Source organism: Aptenodytes patagonicus, chromosome 1 (assembly GCF_965638725.1).
Source record: "Aptenodytes patagonicus chromosome 1, bAptPat1.pri.cur, whole genome shotgun sequence".
Classification (NCBI taxonomy): Eukaryota; Metazoa; Chordata; class Aves; order Sphenisciformes; family Spheniscidae; genus Aptenodytes; species Aptenodytes patagonicus.
Window position 1 is genome coordinate 158,864,940 of NC_134949.1, and position 20,008 is coordinate 158,884,947.

At 43.5% G+C, this 20,008-nt stretch overlaps 1 protein-coding gene across 6 annotated transcripts in view; it reads right to left on the reverse strand.

Moving 5' to 3' along the window:
* Window positions 1-17,554, reverse strand: part of TFDP1 (transcription factor Dp-1) — a 51,954-nt gene extending 34,400 nt beyond the window's left edge. For 2 of the 6 annotated variants that reach the window (XM_076360491.1, XM_076360446.1), the window contains exons 1-3: window positions 16,803-16,893; window positions 15,851-15,935; window positions 2,935-3,001 (exon numbers count right to left, since the gene is read on the reverse strand). In XM_076360491.1, coding sequence (XP_076216606.1) covers window positions 2,935-3,001; window positions 15,851-15,862 — 79 coding nt within the window. In that variant the 5' untranslated portion in view covers window positions 15,863-15,935; window positions 16,803-16,893. Of the gene's footprint in view, window positions 1-2,934; window positions 3,002-15,850; window positions 15,936-16,802; window positions 16,894-17,256; window positions 17,275-17,451 lie in introns of those variants that run through there. The other 4 variants (XM_076360483.1, XM_076360455.1, XM_076360464.1 and 1 more) reach the window with 4 other exon arrangements.
* Between the last annotated feature and the right edge of the window lie 2,454 nt (window positions 17,555-20,008).

Here is a 20,008-nt window from a genome sequence, read left to right on the forward strand (position 1 = left end):
TGTTCTCCAGACCCCTCACCAGCCTCATTGCCCTTCTTTGGACACACTCCAGCACCTCAATGTCCTTCTTGTAGTGAGGGGCCCAAAACTGAACACAGTATTCGAGGTGCGGCCTCACCAGCGCCGAGTACAGGGGCACAATCACTTCCCTTGTCCTGCTGGCCACACTATTTCTGATACAGGCCAGGATGCCATTGGCCTTCTTGGCCGCCTGGGCACACTGCTGGCTCATATTCAGCCGGCTGTCGACCAACACCCCCAGGTCCTTTTCTGCTGGGCAGCTTTCCAGCCACTCTTCCCCAAGCCTGTAGTGTTGCATGGGGTTGTTGTGACCCAAGTGCAGGACCTGACACAGCTTTGTTGAATGTCATACAACTGGCTTCGGCCCATCGATCCAGCCTGCCCAGACTCCTCTGTAGAGCCTTCCTACCCTCAAGCAGACCAACACTCCTGCCCAACTTGGTGCTATCGGCAAACTTACTGAGGGTGCACTTGATCCCTCATCCAGATCATTGATAAAGATATTAAACAGAACTGGCCCTGGGGAACACCACTTGTGACCAGCCGCCAACCGGATTGAACTCCATTCACCACAACTCTCTGGGCCCAGCTGTCCAGCCAGTTTTTTACCCAGCAAAGAGCATGCCCGCCCAAGCCATGAGCAGCCAGTTTCTCCAGGAAAATGCTGTGGGAAACGGTGTCAAAGGCTTTACTAAAGTCCAGGTAGACAACATCCACAGCCTTTCCCTCATCCACTAAGTGGGTCACCTTGTCATAGGAGGAGATCAGGTTAATCAAGCAGGACCTGCCTTTCATAAACCCATGCTGACTGGGCCTGATCACCTGGTTGTCCTGTACGTGCCACGTGATAGCACTCAAGCTGATCTGCTCCATAACCTTCCCTGGCACCGAGGTCAGACTGACAGGCCTGTAGTTCCCTGGATCCTCCTTCTGGCCCTTCTTGTAGATAGGTGTCACATTTGTTAACCTCCAGTCAACTGGGACTTCCCCGGTTAGCCAGGACTGCTGAGAACTGATTGAACGTGGCTTGGTGAGCACTTCCGCCAGCTCCCTCAGTACCCTTGGGCAGATCCCACCCGGCCCCATAGACTTGTGTGCGTCTAAGTGGTGTAGCAGGTCGCTAACCATTTCCCCTTGGATTATGGGGGCTTCATTCTGCTCCCTGTCCCTGTTTTCCAGCTCAGGGGGCTGGGTACCCTGAGAACAACCGGTCTTACTATTAAAGACTGAGGCAAAGAAGGCATTAAGTACCTCAGCCTTTTCCTCATCCTTTGTCACGATGTTTCCCCTCGCATCCAATAAAGGATGGAGATTCTCCTTAGCCCTCCTGGTGTTGCTAATATATTTGTAGAAACATTTTTTATTGTCTTTTACAGCAGTAGCCAAATTAAGTTCTAGTTGGGCTTTGGCCCTTTTAATTTTCTCCCTGCATAACCTCACAACATCCTTGTAGTCTTCCTGAGTTGCCTGCCCCTCCTTCCTAAGGTCATAAACTCTCCTTTTTTTCCTTAGTTCCAGTCAAAGCCCTCTGTTCAGCCAGGCCGGTCTTCTTCCCTGCCAGCTCGTCTTTCAGCACATGGGGATGGCCTGCTCCTGCACCTTGAAGATCTCCTTCTTGAAGAACATCCAGCCTTCCTGGACTCCTTTGCCCTTCAGGACTGCCTCCCAAGGGACTCTGTCAACCTGTCTCCTAAACAGGCCAAAGTCTGCCCTCCGGAAGCCCAAGGTAGCAGTTCTGCTGATGCCCCTCCTTCTCCAAGAATCAGTAACTGCATCATTTCATGATTGCTATGCCCAAGACGGCCTCCAACTGTCACATCACCCACAAGTCCTTCTCTGTTTGCAAACAACAGGTCCAGCGGGGTGCCTTCCCTAGTCAGCTCACTCACCAGCTGTGTCAGGAAGTTGTCTTCCACACACTCCAGGAACCTCCTAGACTGTTTCCTCTCTGCTGTATTGTACTTCCAGCAGACATCTAGTAAGTTGAAGTCCCCCATGAGAACAAAGACTAGTGATTGTGAGACTTCTCCCAGCTGCTTATAGAATATTTCATCTGCCTCTTCATCCTGGTTGGGTGGTCTATAACAGACTCCCACTATGATATCTGCCTTGCTGGCCTTCCCCCTGATTCTTACCCATAAACACTCAACCCTATTGTCACCATCATTAAGCTCTAGACAATCAAAACACTCCCTAACATACAGGGCTACCCCACCGCCTCTCCTTCCTTACCTATCCCTTCTGAAGAGTTTATAGCCATCCACTGCAGCACTCCAGTTGTATGAGTCATCCCACCATGTTTCCGTGATGGCAACTGTAAGTTGTGCTTCTGTTTTTTCCCCCCAACTATGCTAATTGTGAAGTGCAGCACATAACTCCCCAAATGTTTAGATACTCTTAGTTTTTGAGCTTACATATTGAATTCAAGTTTATAGCCTGCATTTTTATTAAATTGCTTGATTACATTACAGTACCATACATGCATAGCCATTATCTGCAAGTCCAAACCAGTTCTGTTCAAAATATTATTTCAGATAGGCTTGCACTAGTGTGGATGCACTATCATAAAAACTGTCATAACCCATTTTAAACTGCTACACTCCTGCTTTTTTCCCCATTTGCTAAAACACAGTGCCCCAAAAGATGTTTTAGACCATCCTGGCCTTTACACTTAAACACTAGCTACACTAACGAGAAGATCACATATGGGATGACAAACCACCACTGAACTTCACATGCAGTTTAGAGACAATTATAAACCACAGAAAATCTACAGTTTGCTTGCTGACTATGTAAGATACAACTTAAGAAAAGCTTTACAAAAATATGCTAAGAAAGCAGTTTAAAGCCAGTAATAAGCGTAACAACTAAAAACAAAGAAATGGAGAGTCTTACTAAAAATTGTGTTCTTACCTTTTCCTGGACTTAGGTTTTGGTCTATAAACACCTTAAGCTCTCCATTGGCTTCAATTAGTCCAGCCTGTTAAAGAAAGTACCTTTTATTAAATTTACAAACACGGACAGCCTTTTATTGTTAAAGATGGAAGAAATCATACCACAAGTCTCTGCTGCTACCACTCACATTTTGTCACAAATCTGCCACTATGTAATGGCACTGTTTGTGGCGTAGTATTTGCCAAACTTTAAAATCTTGATTTTATAAATAACATCTTCTTAAAATGCAAGCAGAAAAATCAGTTTACACCTACCTTGCTATTTTGTGTCCTAAGCTCTTACAGTGCACATGCACTGTTTTAACAGACAGCTGAACACCCTTATAATTAGAACCATTCACACCTTTGACTACACCTTTCTCTGTGTAGATACTATTTACCTACCACAGAAGTTAACAACATTCTAGCAAAAACAGTAGAGGTGGTAGAGAACACCTTAAGCCATTTTAATCAGAAAAAAAAGGCATTAAGAATAAACACCTTGAGCTTTTCAATTATTATTTTTTTAAAGATCAGAATATAAAGCTCTTAAGTGGAAGAGCTATAGGATTACATACAAGTTTATAAAGTAATCACCATCCTTTGAGAAAGCTCATATTAGAAGTTATTTTTAAAAAAATTTATTAATTTTTTGATAGAAAACACTCGATGCAGTAATTCCTTGGTATCGCCAGACAAAACAGTTCTGAAAAAATAATGAAGGCAGGACACAAAGACTGTTTCCATTTAGAAAGAACAGCAAGAAAGTCAACACTTGTCCTTAACCATAGTTTAGCATGTGGTGTTACAGAGGCTGAAAAGAACCTAGCCACATTTTGTGCATAGCTGGTATTTGCAGGCTACTGCCGATCTTCAAGAGACAATTAAGTGGTTTGCTGTCAGTCAGCAGCAAAGCTTTTCCCTTAAAAGTCTACCTGAAGAGCCCTACTTACGATTTGCCAGAAGTTCAGCAAACCAAGTGAGCCACTAGAGGATGCTGTGGTGCTGCTGTTATCCAGGTGTGTAACAGCAATGATTTCTTAAGACAGGGAACTTTACAAAACGGGAAACTTTCTCTCCTCAGTGAAAGGGGGGGGGGGTGGGGGGAAGGAGATGACCGAGCATTGGGGACAGGCTGGGAAGTGAGCCGAAGAGAAATTTTGCTAAGGGAAGCATAAAGAGCAGTGGCCTGTAATGGCACGGCAGCGATGAGGACCTGGTGGCACAAAGAAAACGTAAGCGAGGAAACAGTGGAAGTGATGGGTAGAATGAAGATTCTGTCCTCCATTCTCCTAATTTCCCCCCCAAAAGTAATGAAATAGCATTGTTTTAAGGAGACTGCAACAATTTACCAGTACACAACCACTGCCTGTTCTCCATCTTGCCCACAGTAGGGATTCAAAGGTCCACTTGAACAAATGACAGTTCTACTGCCCTATTCCGAGGCACCAGAGCTTTTTATAAGCCTCACTCTTCATCACACTTACTACATAATTCAGAAGGGCAACAGGCTATTATCAGACACTTTCAAAGAAAGAAGGTATACTCATCAACGTGAAATAAGTATCAAGTACAAAGATGTTATCAGAGCTACAAAGATGTTACTAGAGCTACACTCTATGGCAATATGACATTCAAGAACACTGGAACCCAATGTGCCATATGAAGATGAATTTTTGGGTGTTACATTATACTCCCATTCTACCTCAATTTCACAAGAGTGTTAAACCACACAGGAAGTGCAGTCTCATTGTCGTAATTTCTTTAAATGAAGTACTTCAGTTTCTATTCAACAGCAGAAAGAGGAGGCTTGTACTCAAGGATTCCTGCAAATTCTCTTTTCCATGAGAATCACAAAGATATCAATGAGACTGGAAAGACATTTAATACATTGAGTTCATGATCAGTGGACCTCCAAGAAAACGGCTGTTTTAATCTGTAATGTCTTTCATTTTAGAAGCACATAAATTTAATAATTCTGAATTATTAAATCCATTCATCAGTTCAATATGCAAAAGCAAACTTGCATCAAGTTCATGTCAGTTACAGTGATAATCCAAAACCAAACATTTAAGCTGTGATATTCAGCAAATTGAAGTATTAAATGAAAATCATTATTTCAGTAATTAGCAAATTAGGCAATTCAGTAATCACTTACTTATTGGTCCCTTCCTATTTTTCTTTTTTTAAACTCCAATATAACCATTTCTATTAATTCATTTTATCCTTAAGTATTCAACCAGCCAGCATACCGTAGTATCAAATAATCTCATAAGCTTCAAGTTTTCTTCTACATAATTAAAATATACAGTGAAAAATATTACCCAAAACAATATGCAACTCCAAAAACCACAATCTAACCTAGCATTATAAAGGGTCAGGTTAGTGCCACATGCCCTGGACCATTTTTTTGTGTGACTGAAATTACGCAAGTCACTGAAAAACTGGAGAACATTTGGGAAAAACACTGCATTTAATCAGTAAGGGAATACAATTTGAGAAAAATCAGAGAATAGCAATCACTGAACAACTGGAAGAATCCCCTCAAGAACCACGACACTGATGAAGAGTACGGCAGTTACAGTTCCACCACCTTTCCACACCAGTGTCTTACTAAAGGTTCAGCTCTAGCAGTTAAAATGGCTGGTAAATATTCAACTCATTCGTAAGAGTATGCCTAGGAAAGACTCCAAGAAAACTATTTGGAAAGACTACTACCAAATCCCACAGCAAATAGCACCCCCAGCTGCTATTATTCAGAATGAAAACTGATTTCTAGTGAAAATTCTGTTACTCCAGCCTCAGTATGCTCTTCACACTTCTGGATACAGTATTTAATTCCAAGGTTATCAAAATTTATCACTAGTTTTGAGTCTCCTCAGTCACAAATACAAGCTTCTGGCGAGAGAAAATTGAAAAGCAAAACTTCCATCCCATACAAAATTCTGTTGTCTTTGTTCTAAAATGGAAATACTAGGCAAAAAAATCTCTCAGTGTGTATTTCGAAGAAATCCCCACTATTTTTCAAGCCAGGTTATTTTGGAGGAGTGACCAGGATCACTCCTCCATAACCTATCTAGCATAGTGCAGTGCCCAAAGCAAAGAAAATAGAGGAGAATGTGACCATAGCTCCCATTAGGTGTATCATAGTCACAGATTCACAACGAACAAAAAAAACCCCCAAAAAACCAAAAAAATAACACCAAAAAAACCCCCTCCACACCAGCGAGAAGTATCTGATATTCCCCAATGAGAAAGTAACCTTCTGCCAAGGAGGGTTTGCACATCAATGAAATTCTATTTTCTGATGGAAAAATACACGTAGTTTTTTCAGGCCATATCAAGCTACTTGTAACAAGGTATTTTTATTTTTTTTCACCTGATAATGTAATTTTTTTCATATTCCACATTTTCTTCTTTTCATGATTCTCAATTTCAGGATGCATTACTTCCTTTGATGGTAACACCAGGACTGCTTAAATTAATATCATGCTCTTAATATTCGATCTTGAAAGCTTAGTAAGCGTGTGCAACTTCACGATTTAGCATTGCTTTCCTCTTCACAGACATGTTGGCTATGTATACTTCTCCGGCTACATAAAGAAATTCCTAGCATCCTAAACAGGCAACAGATACAGACACACCCTTTATCGTTTTCACATTACAACAACATCAACAATGATTAAAAAAATAGTTTTTGACACTCAACATAGCATCTAAACTGTAATAACTTAAAATCTCCTTTCCACAGGTCAGAGGAAGAGGGTTAAAGACCATTGGACAAATTAATAAATCTGGTAATTTTAACTGTGGAAGCTATGCTGGAGTGGAGACCCCAACCACCACCTAGGCTTTGCCTCATCACATCATTTAGAACTCCTAAGGAAAAGAAATCAACTGATGGGCTAAACATATGAAAAATTCAACTGAAGTTAACTTTGGCCTGCTATGAGATCATCAGCAGTCATAAGGACTGGGAAGTCTATTTTTGTTTTGTTTACAAGTAAAAGTTGAAAAGCACTAGAAGCGCCCTCAGCCTGAAAGTCAGTAAATTGGGAAATATCTTTTTGTTGGGGCTAAAGCTAATCTGAAACAAAATTTGCTAAAAATGCAGAGAATTTCACTTATTAAAAAAATCCCTTAGTGCAGACCATCACAGAATAATTTAGTATCTTACTAACAAGCTAATATTTGTGGTCTCTGAAGGTATGCACTAGAAACTCAACACCCTTACAACAAAAGTATCATTTCTTCCACAGCTTTCCAGACTTGCAACTCAATTTCTTAATAAAAATTGGCATAAAATTATTCACTAAACCTTTAAACAGAAAAGAGTCAAGCTGAATTTGGACTGAAGGACAAGGAACCTATAAAAGCATGACCAAGAAGTTTGACTAAAATGAGACTGAACAAGTACACGTTCTATGTCTACCAGGTTTAACTGAAGAGGAAAGTCCCCCTCACTACTCTGAATTAAGTAAATATGGGGAACAGAAGGGTGCTTTTGTGCCACAGAAATACCTCTTGTATCTTGCTTCTAACAAGCCCATTTTAAGTACAATCCCTGAAAAAGAGCTAAAAGAAGAGCAAAAAGGGTAGAGACAGATGGAAAGAGGTATTTGCTGAAAGGTGTTTCTCAGAACAGAAATTTTCAGTTGCTAACAGCAGATTAAGCCCACTAGATTGAGGCACAGGGCTGGGTTTGACAACAAGAGATGTGAGTGCCAAATATGTAACAATGGTTAAAGAATGGGAGTCAGAATGAGACAGACAGAAAACCAGGCAATTTTGAGACTGGCTGGGAAAGACAGAAAGTGAGCTAGATAATCAGATGGAAGATGGCAGATTAAGAGCTGAGGTACAGAAACTGGGAGTCACTGAAAAAGCACAGGCAACAGAACTGATGAGAACCTAAAAGAGAGCTTTAATAGAAGGAGGAGATCGGATCCTGTGAGGAGAAGGGAAGAACATGGGAACTGAGAAGACAAATACAATCTATTCTAAACTATGACTGAAAGGGTAAATAAGCTGGGACTCAGACTGAGAAGTTCAAAATAAATCAGGAATGAAGTAGTAAAGACAGAACCAGAAAATGGAGAAATTGGGAAGGAAAAGTATTCCTGTTAGAGTGCATTTCCTCCCAGAGCTTGTCAAAAGCATCAGGAGGATGCCTCTGCTGTCTACAGGCATTAGCAAAGCCTACTAGCAAACAACTACGCATCTTGTGCAAACTGCACCTAACTTGATCCATACCGAATGACAATCCCTAGTAATTTTATGCTTAAGAGTAGGCAATAAACGTAAAGACCGTAGGCCATACAATTTTACTATGTGCCACTTCACTGAAAATGTAGGGCTTTTTTTGTTTGCCTTATTTTAATATCAGAAAGCAACAAACAAATACAACAGAAAATTAGCACAGCTACAAAGTGGAGAAAAGACTGTAATCAGAAATAATGCTGCTTAAACAGTCTTAATTCTTCTTTCACCCTATCCATGCAAATGTCATTCGTAACGATGACAATACACTATTTTTCCCATTGGATCCTCATCTCATTCAGGGACCAGAGCAAACGTGCTCTGGGAATGAATCAGCATGTAAGTGCAGGAGACTATTTTTATGGGACAGCCAATTCATTTTTCACAAAAATTAAAAGGCAATTAAGATATGAAATAGAGGATTGCAGGAAAGGAGAGAAAGTTCTTAAATTTAAAACATTTGAATTTCATTTTGCAAATGAAGTCAGTGAGAACTATTCCTTACTGTATAAAGTAATATAAAAGATCTTTTAAAGTCAGGCTATAGGAGTCTGATCCTGCAAAATTCTCAGATGTTATTTCACCGCGTCTCAGTAGCCGCCTTCTGAAACAGTGATCATACCACATCCTCAGTTCATGGCAGCATCTTCAAGACTAACGTGTTTGTCAACCACTCAGCAATGAGCTATACCATAGAAGTGAGCTTTCCAAAAAGTAAATTGAATTATTAGCACCTTAACTAGCAAGGCATAGTCAAAGCACTAGATATTAAAGATCTGGATCACAAAGAATTGTGAAGATAAAAACTACATACAGGTTAGTAGCTCAGTTAAGCTTTGTCAGTCTTTGGTCTGAATATAGGCTCCACTGCACATACATTGGACACTGAGTATATACAGAATGACACCTGAGGTCTCCTTATTGCTGAACATGTCAAGACCATTAGCTTTCTTGGCTGTTTTTTCTAAACAGAGCAACACATCTAGAATTCAGCAAAAATTAAACCATAGAATCAGAGATGATGAATTAATTTTGAAGATGAGTCAAACAGTGGTCCTGTCTAAGCAGCCACACAGATCAACAATACCACAGGATTTAAAATCATTATACCGGGTTGTTTCTTACAATAATTCAATTGCCCAAGTGATACAATCCTTGCAAAATTTAAAGCTAACACCCCCAAAACTAACTGCAAAGCTGTAAGAATGAAGCAAAATTGAATACAAGATTCCTAGGGTGAATAGGACCGAAGCACTGGTTTGCCACTTCTACCACATAAACTAATCAGAAAATAAAATCATCATTTGTGTCCTCCTGGACTAAATACTCGTATGCAGAGAGGTACCAGCAGCAGCCACTTCTACAACTAGCTCCTAGTGCCGTTCTAGATTTGACCTAAATAGACTTTTGTTTTTCCAGCCAAACCAAATCTTTAGAGCAGCTTGTTCAACAGCATCTGAACCACAGCAGAAATCAACAAGTAATGTTAAACAGGACTCATTCCAAAACCATTTTCCTCACCAACCTCCTTATCAGTGTACTGTAAAGCTACAGCAGCCCACAATGTAATTTTCAAGCAAGTCTGTGTAACCATTAATGCAATAGTGGGATGCTTAGCCAATGTCATGTAACACAACACAAGACAAGTAGCCAGCAGCGTTTTTGGGGATATGGACCACTGTCAACCTTTAAAATAAGTTGTCCACTACCTGAGAACCATTTCAACACAGAGAATGTTAAGCAAAGATTGGCCCATTTTTCCTCCCACTTCTAATTAGCCACAATAAATCTTCATTAAGTGATATCCAGGCAAGCAAATACAAACACTAAAATAAGTGATCCCTAGTGTAACTTAACTTTTAAAAGCTGCATTTTTGTTTAGCGTGTTAAGTTGTCAGCACACTGTATTTACTCAGTAATACTACAAAGATATATCTATATAAAGCCATTACCATTAACAGACACATACAATTAGTAAAGAAGTTAAACACTTGAAGGCTACAGGAAAATGCTTTATTTACACAAATAAATTGGCAAGGTGACAGGCAATTTCTGAGTTGCTATTTTCTGCCTTATAAATACAAACCAACATGGGGGGGAGGGAAGGGAAACTCTTATTGTGTATTTGCCATGTAAAAAGGAGAGCTTAAAGATCATTTTCCTTCTGCCTTCTAAAAAGCATATTTAAAAAAATGTTAACACTTGAAATCCCAAACTGAGATGTCTTTTTAGAAGACTTAATTTCATAATATTATTTGATCTTCAGTTTGCAAACTTCTGAATATGTTAGAACTCACTAAACACAAACAGAAATAGATCAAGCTACTGAGAAGTCGCTGAACTAAAATATCAGAAGAGGTGCATGCACCACTTGAGATCCACTAAAGACTTAACTGCTCTAGTCTGCCTCACTGAAATTCCCAGTACATAACCAAAAATGAACATAAAAGGAGAAACACATGCAGATTTTTTTTTAAAAATCTGAAAATTGTTTTGAAGAATTGTCAATGCGTTCTAGACATTGAAGTGCATCATGTAAAAAAGATCCAAAATATACCTTTTTCCTACTTCCATTAGGCTCTTCTTTTTAATCCACCCCAAACGTAACCTTTTCAGACCACAAAGACTTGCTCAAGATTGATGTAGAAGCACCACATGAAAGCTATCAAAAAGTACAACTTTTGTGGTGTTCCTGCAAAATTACTATACAGAAGTACAGATCTACTACTTCTTTCCCCAAGTCTAGCAGACCTATTGACCTATCCAGTAAAGCTGCTGTAAGAAATTAGTTTGCTGTGTTTTTTTTTTTAAATATCCTTTGAGCAAAGTATTTATTAAGTAATACTGTGAAATAAATTCAATGGATCAAACTACATACCTGAACGTATTCTGAGTACTCAGTTAAAATAAACCATCAACCTTAATCCCTACATCTCCAGATCTCTTAAACAGTAATGTTAGATCAGGTATTGAACTTTGTGTAGGCAGAACTTCTTACATGGTGTCCTCAGACTTACACATGTGCACAAGGCTTCCTTTGCAAAGTTAAATACATGAGCCATAGCTACTACTCAATGAGATTTATAAAAGCACCATGAAATTCTAAGAGATACAGTAAGTTTTATGCAAACTACAGATCAAGAGACAAACCCCTCAAAGCAATTCAAGCAAAGATGACAGGAGAATAAAACATAATTAAAAAAAAAAATCTAACTTTAAAACCAGTGGTTCCAAAGCCAATGCCACTGTCAGCAACCTATGAAACAGTAAAGTGCGTAAGCTTTCCAGACAAACAGCTCTCAAGAAAGGTATTTTAGTCTGTGAGAAATTCTGAAGGCTAACAGTGGTGTGTCAGTTTAAAAAGTTTGTGAAACACCAAATTAGTTTTCAACTGCATGTTCTTCATTAACAATTATTACTTTTTTAATGACTGGAAACAGTCCATGCAATAATGGTGAACAACTGAAACAATCATAAGCAACTGCTACTATATAGAGTATTTCACATATTTCAATATATGTAATTCTCGAGATCAGAAGGAATCTTACTCACTCCTTTTGTCTAGCCCCCTTCTCCTCAGTACTCTCTGTAACACCATGCATTGGACTATCCCTTCTAATAGACCCAGTTCCTGCAAGTGACTCCTGCTTCTTCTCTTCTATTTAACAGTGGGTCTTAAAGAAAAGAGCCACAAGCTTCTCTTTCTTTATGGCTGCCTGAGAGGCCTCGGCAGTTCATTTGCAACAAAAGTAACTGAGAGGAGAACCCCCTAGGGTCATATCACGAGTTGGATCTTCAGCTACACTACAGAAACTGTTAAGTTAGTGGTGGAAGGTACGTTAACCATTGATACTAAAAAATATTTATTGACTTAATTTACAGATTATTCTAATATATAACTGAATATAAAAGTGGACAGCAAGTAGTGCTCAGTCTTATACTGGGAGTTGGAAGACCAAAAATTAAGTTACCAAATTTACTTTCTTGCTACAGTAATTCCTCTTTCAATGCTGCATCCTACCTAGTATTAAGCATGCCAAGGATGGACAGGTCACCATTTCACTTAGGGGACTGTGCTCCCCACCAAACTATTAATCCCATGAATCCAGTGAGCAGCACAAGTCAGCTGAGGACCTTGGTGCATACGTTTGGCTCCTCCAGCTCCTGCCTGGAAGGTGCCACATTTGTAAGCAGTGGAAGAGTGGAAGAACAGACTCAGCAAAGTCTTAGAGAATGACACTGATTAACCAGAAAGAGGAATACTGTCTGAACTGGAGTTTCTGGAGATTCGCTGCATGCGATGACTATCTCTGTCTCAGACCAAGAAACTTCCCATATGGTGCAAACGTACATGTCAAACTGCACCCAGCTCTACTGACCCCAACTTTGTCATTCGGCCTCAGACAAGCAACAGAATGATCCCACTCCCAAGGTACCCAAGTCCTTGAGATACTGCAATTGGTGTTCTCTCGTCCACACATGGTTTTTTCATTGTTTCTTTAAATTACACAAAAAGTCAAGTCTTTCTAGTAACTAAGATCTTCTGAATTGAATGTGATATTCCATGGTCAATCTGCCTGATTCTGTTAGAAATGCTTCTCAGCTCCACACAATGCTCACTTACATAAAACCAAAAATGGCTATGCTCATTACTATTACCAGATCACACTGGAAAATGAGTTTGTTCCTTTCTTCCCTGTTACATTTATTGCATTCCAGACAACATACCCTTTATATAAATTTTCAAAAAAATAAATTGATATACCCACAGATACTTCAACCTGCACAAGCTATTATTTCTCTTTTTCCATTATTATTTTTCAACTTAGCCAGCTCTAACACTACTTGTGATTATGCTCTTGAACTCCACCTGCAGGCTCTTAATTAAGGTGCTACATATGAATGTATCTTCCCCCCATAGCTTCTTGACCACTGCTGAGGAAATGAGTCTTTTGTAAAAAAAAAAAAAAAAAATTAATGCTTTGTTGCTTATTTTCTCTTTATTGTACACTCAGAAAAGCATTAGAGGGATACATTTGAAAGTAGTATTTAACAGAATTTAGGCTTGGGTCAAATAGTTCATAAGCATTATCTTGCCAGCTTACCTGATCAGTATTTTTGTAGTTATTTAATCCTCTATAAAAACATTTAATTGGGTTTGCCGGTATTCTCCATCATGCTCCCCATTTGCTCAATTATCCAGTAAAGTCTCAGTCTGCAAACTTTTACAAGTATTTGACTTCTCAAACAGGTCTTTTCAAATTATATTTTTTATAAAGAGGTATCAGAAGACGACCTGAAAGTGAGCAACAAAAGAAAAAGTGCTCCCCTGTGGCAGGTGGGAGGAGGGGTTAAGTAGGAGCATGTTATCTTGTGGTGCCCTGGCTCCACACCTTCCTCTTCTTGCAGGGCTGCCTGCTTCACCGTCACCAGAGCAAGCGCTGGCCCCAGCAGCACAGAGTACGAGTGGGACGCACACCGAGCCTGCGTTCCCAGGCTGCAGCACACTGAAGCATGCTTGGCCACGTAAAAGCCACCTGAAGCCTAGGCTTGGCACGGTAGCAGCACAGCCCTTACCACAGTTTAGCCATCTCAGCTCTGCTGAGAAAAAGGGAAGGAAGGGGTGGGAGCATTCATCAACTATGCCATCTTCTTCACCACTACATCTCACAGTCAGTTAGCACACTTGATAGGTGACATGGCAGAACCACAGGCCATTAATCACAGCAGTATTTCCATGTCAGAACGTTTAAGTTTACAGCGGTGCAGGTCTTCATAGATTCAGTGCCCAGAAATTTAGTGATACTGTCTCTATCATGATTAATTCCATTATTTCACTAGGAAAAGAACTTGGATTTTGGACAAAAAATAAGGGAATCATTCTCTTCCCTTCTGAAAATCAAAAAAATGTTATACCAATTAGCATCTCTATTTTCTAGCATTAAATCAAACCTAATAGGGCCCATAATCAAACCTGGAAATTTAGAATTTCCCAGCATTCACTACACATTTTAGACATCATGTAATGGTGGGTATGTAATAGTCTGCAAAAAGGTAAGCAGTTCACCTTTCTTCCCTGAGGCAGGATTAAGTATGTGTAGAGGTTTTTAAGAACAGGTTAGACAATCCTTCAATTAAGATTTCATACCCTGTTCCGGTGCTCAAGTACACTTAAAATTTTACCTAAAACCTGACCTAGATTTTCATTTTTCCAAATTCAGCTTACTAATTCTTGTAATAAAGATACTGAAAACAATTTATTTTCCTGTCTGTAGCACCTTCTTCCATTTCTGAAGTTTATCATAATGTATGTTATTCCTCCCTTAACTACTCTCTTTTCTAGAGTAAGCCAGATCTTTCAAAAATGAGGTGCTTTCTTAAATGTTTTATTCTCATTCTGCTCCCCTAGACCTTCTAGGATATTCAGCTGTATTTCCAGGTGCTAGCACTTCTTCACTTAGTTGAGCTCTCTCCCAAAAGCTATTAAACAAATGTACTTTAGTATCTCAATTACTTTGAACTGTTTCAATTTAATCTCCTAGTCTAACATTCCTCTTACATTTTCTTCCCGCTTATACGGCCTTTCATTCCCTGAACTCTGCTATCTGTAACGTACTTGGCCGCCCTTATCTCTTCCAGGCAAGCTTTGAGTGGCTGTGTATTTCTGGTTGCTTCTCTGCACATCAAGATGTTTTTCCGTTGCTTCTGAACTACTAAAATTCTCTACAAGATTAATTTGTTAAACCAATCACTATTTCATGGAAATTCTCGCTATTTGAAAGCTACAACAGTCCACATTAGATTGTAACCTGTTGTTTACGAATTTGAATTGTATCGCTTTTCCTTAGCTTGTACGCTGCTGGTTTTGGGGGTTTTTTTTGAAGGGAAGATATATTCTAATTCGAATACGGAGTAGTATCTTGTCTTATTTTCAATAAAGGAACATGAAAGTCCAATTATATTAGGTATTAACAATGAATTACATCTTAAATGCAGAACTGGTCTAAATTTTCTTTTTTTAAAAGTACCGGAACAGGTAAAGAGCAAACATGGTTAAAGAGGTAGGCCACAGAATGAAAGCCACTAACCTTAACGTCAATGGTAATGGAAGCCTATGATGAAAGTCCCCAAAGCCTGTTTTTATGGACACCAACTAGCATCTTTTGATAGCCAGAGACAAAACAATGAACACATATGGAGACGGAACCATCTTCACTCCCTTGAATACACAAAGCCCCCTTGAACACAAGACAGGCAATGCCAGTTGACAACAGTAGTCAACGACAACCCCTCATCTGAACAGTATTTGCTGGGTTTTTTAAATCCAATTCAAAACCAAGCTGTTTAGTGTTCAGTGTGAATACACATCATGCCAACAGCCCAAGTGCTTTTATAAGCATAGTGAATTCTTAAGATTAATTACTCTGAAAAAATGGCTGCAGATCTGAAGCTGTTTTATGCTGTTCCATCTACAGGAAAACATAGCCTAGGCTTGATGTACAACATAGATAAAGTAAGTTTTATATATTCATTAATGCCAGCTATTGTAAAGCATGACCTGGTTTCCTTTTGTTAACAAAACCAAAAATATTCTATGAGCTATGCTTCCACATATGATGTGCTACAAATATACTTACATCTTTTGCCATGTTACCGAAGACTAGAAATCAGTCCTCTTAAAATCTTGACGGCTGCAGGACACAGAGACAATGATGCTATTTTCTAGAAAGCAAGTAAAGACAACATCAGCTATAAAAATGAAAGGAGGGAAAGTTTCCACAATTGAAATTATTGACTACCACCCAATACAATTTAGTTTTCAAAAACCCATTTGTTAAAGACGAAAAAGTTTTCTGTCATCACCAATTCATTCCCTAAGGCCCCCCCACCCCACGCTCACGTGTGGGAAATACTCCTTTTCCGACAGCTCTCCCCTGGCAGGAGCGCCCTTCCCCCAGCACGTACCCGATCCCAGCCGGGCAGCGGGCAGCCCACGCCGGGCCGGCCCCTGTCCAGCTGCGCCCCTTGCAACACCGCAGAGCAGGGCGCGGGCAGAAGCGGCGGGGGAAAAGATCACTCCCTTGGCCTCCTCATCCCCACCCCCATTTCCAGCAGCAGGCACAAGTAGGCCTCAGGGGCCAGCTCCCCCCGGGGCCTTGCAACCCCCCTCTCCTCCTCCTCCTCCTCCTCCTCGCAGGCGGACGGGCCGCGGCTGCACCAAGAGGCAGAGGCTGGCAGTCGCCACCGCGCCCCGGGCACCCAGCGCCCGCCCGCCTCCCCCACCGCGCCCCCCGACCAGGGCCTCACCGCCCGGGCAAAGCCCTAAGCCCCGCGCCGCCTCCCCTCGGCAGCGAGGGGCCGCGCTAATCGCCTCAGAGGCGGCGGGGGCACGAGGAAGGGGGGACGCGCCCGCGCGCCAGGCGGCACCGCCGGCGGCGGGGGGAGGGGGCGGCGGGCGGGGGGGGTGGGTGCACCCTGTCCACAGCCTCCTCGCCCCGCCGGCGGCGGCACCCCGCGGCGCCCCCCCCCCCCATTCCCCCGCCGCTCCCCATCCTCCTCCCGCCGCAGGCCGACCCGGGCTGCCCGCACCTGAGCGGCCGAAGGCAGAGAGAGCCGGCTCCATCCCCCGCCGCCGCCCCCAGACAGGGACCCGGAGCGCGGAGCGGGAGCACCCCCCGCCCGCCGCCGCGCTGCTGCGGAGGCGCCCAACTGCACATGTGCGGCGGCGCGCGCGGGCCTGGCGAGCCCGGCGGGAGGGGGCAGGGGAGGAGGGAGCCGGCGCGGGGGGAGGCGGCGGGAGACCAACGGCCCCAACGGCAGCTCGGGCGGGGAGGGGAGGGGGCCGGAAGGGACCGCCCCCCTCCCCGCGCTCCGGGGCGGGGGGTGCGGGGGGAAGAGGCGGGGGGGGGGGGGGGTCTCGCCCGGCGGGCTGTCACTTCCCAGCACGCCTCTGCCCCCGCCGGTCGCCAGCCCGCCGGGTTCCCGGCCAGCCGCCCCCGCCGGCCGCCCCGCCTCGCCTCGCCTCGCCCGCGGCCCCGCACACCTGCCCGCCGGCGCTGCCCCGGCCCGCGCCCCGACCGCCGAAGGGCTGCCCGCGGGGGGAGGGGGGGGGGGGGGCCGGCGCGAGCGCAGCGGCCCCTCCCCGGGCCCCGCGCGCGCGACCCCGCCGCTCTTTCCTCTCTTTTTTTTTTTTTTTTTTCCCACCCCCGTTGGCAGGGAAAAAAAAATTGAAACTTACACTTTTGTGCGTCCCACCGGCGTGACGCTGCGCGCTGACGTCACGGGGGTGTAGCGTGCCTTGCACGGGCACACGCGGAGCGGCTAAGCCAACCGCCCGCCGCTCCATGGGCGGAGGGAGCATGCGCGGGATTTTCGCGCCTTCCGACTCCCCGCCCTGCGGCGCTCGCAGCGAGCGCGCGGGAAGCTTCGGCGCGAGACTGCTCTTCGGCCCCGGCCGCCGCCGAGCACGTGGTCGCCGGCGCGCGCGCGCGTGAGCCGCCTCCCGCGCCGCACCGCGAGGGGGCGGGAAGGCGCCGGGCTCCTCCGTGTCCTTATCGCTGCGGGACACGGCCCGCGCCTTGGCCCCGCCGCCGCGGGGAGGGCAGGGCCGAGCCGGGCCGCCTCGCTCAGCCTCCGCCGGCCAGCCCGCGTCACGGCCGAGGAGCGAGCCCGGGCCGCCCTGGCTGCCGAGCGGGTTTCTGGGGGCGCGGGTGCTGGCAGTGGGAAGCGGGAGCCGGCGCGGTGGGGCGGTGCGGTTAGTTGCCACAACATCCTGCCGGTGCTTCCTCATCACGTTTTGCCCGGCCGTTACTTGAGCAAGTTCGCTTAGAGCGATCATTGCTAAAATTAGGATTTTATAGTGATCCAAGTGAAAGTTTTCCGTTAGGTGACTGCTGCTCCCAACCTTGAATTAGGCCAGAGCTACGCCAAAAAATTCAGCACTCGTGCTTTCTGACACCTCCAGACCCTCAAACCTCTGCATGCCCCGTATGCCAGCTGTGTGCAGCGACAGCCATAGAAACGGTGCATGTTAGCTAGGGCTGTGTGATGTAATTACACGAGAATGATGTAATTCTTGGCAAAAAACTTGAAGCATGCGTAGTGGGGGCTATAAAGGCATAATTATAAAGGTGGAAACTGAGCAAAGTCAAAAAGCTCGAAAGCCGCGTTGCTTGTAGGAGTAGAGATAAGACTATTCGATGGGGGGGGGGGGGGGGGGGGAGGGAGAAGAGGGGGGGAAGCTGCACGCACTCCTGCATGTGATACCAAGCCTGCGTGGTACAAGGCTGTTCATAACACCATCAAGAGGGGAGCTGGAAGTAAAAGGTTTGTTCTTTCTCTAAAACCATGCTGCTTCCTGATCATGCCTGGGAAAGAAGAGTAGTCGGGAATAGAAGACCCGACCAGCAAAGCCACTACACAGAAACAGCGGAACAATCTAGCACAGAAGCCGGAGAAGATGCATTTCATCAGTTGACTAGATTCACGTTTAGTTACTTTTATACCTTATTCAATTTTTTTTTTTTTTTTTTAAGACATTGGGGAGTGGTGTTTTATGATAATGAGGAAACACTAGCTACCTTCATTTTCTTGATAAATAGCAATCTGCGAAGTTTTTCATTCACAGTAACCCCCGCTTGCTGCTCTGGGGCTCCCTGGCTGCTCATGCAGTAGCCTGCTCTGATAACGACCATTATTACCCCATTTCTTCATTCTTCTTGGCTAAGCTTGATGGCAGCAGACATTGAAGAAAGAAGATGATGATTCAGGACATATAACTGTTTATAACTTTTCAGAAACGGGCAAGAACTTTCACACACAAAAAACATGAAGCGCCCCAAGCCAGCTGCAGAAAAAATGCTTCCTAAAAGACATCTCCTCCAGTTGATGGTGCTGCTCTCCACCCCCCAGGTCATATATACTGTGCCTGTGGATTTAAACTGTCTATTTAAACTCAAGTCCCTGCCCACACCCCCCCACACCCCTTTTTACATTAATTCTTGTAGAAAAAAACCTGTTCCACTATCCCAGCTACCATGGGCTCCTGCAGTCTCCAGGACGCACCCTCAACAGGGTATGTCTGTCCCAGGGTGAAGAAGGGACTACAGAAAAAGCAAACATGCTTTTAAAAAGGTAGAATTAAATGACTGCGCTAAGCTACAAAGCATTCCCTCTGCTGTTTTAAGTCTTATCTAAGAGACTAGTGCCATTTTGAAAGTCTCGGGTTGAAGAGAAACCACCTACCTTCTCTAGTACAAAGCAAAATTGACAGAAACTTCTGAATAAAAAAAGTAGAAAATAATTCATTAGCAACTGTGATTTGTAGGGACTAAGATAATTACACTAGCTTTCAGAACGGAGGAGCAGTGGCAATCAAAGGACAGAATATGACCCTCACGCCACTACCTGCTTTTGCAAACCACACAGCTTCTCTGCAAACACCAGAATTGACGCTTTCTTGACCCTAAGTCAGTAAAGAAACAGTGACTGAAGACCACCTTTTTTACTTACTCAAGTTCTTCTAGTTACAGTTGTCATGTAATCTTGCTGTGCTGCTCATGCTTCCCGGTAAGCCTCTCTTTGCCCCAAGCTGCTTGCGAGACAACTGAACAAGCACAAACAAGAGGGGTGTCCTGGTTTGCTAGCATTTATTTTGACGCATCACTAACTGCCCAAGCATACCCACTCCCAGGTGGCTTTTTTTCTTTAGCAGAGGGTTGTTCACAACTAATTTGAAGTATTGCTACCAGTGGAAAAGCCTTCAGCATTTCTCTAATGCCTGAGCACGCCTTTCT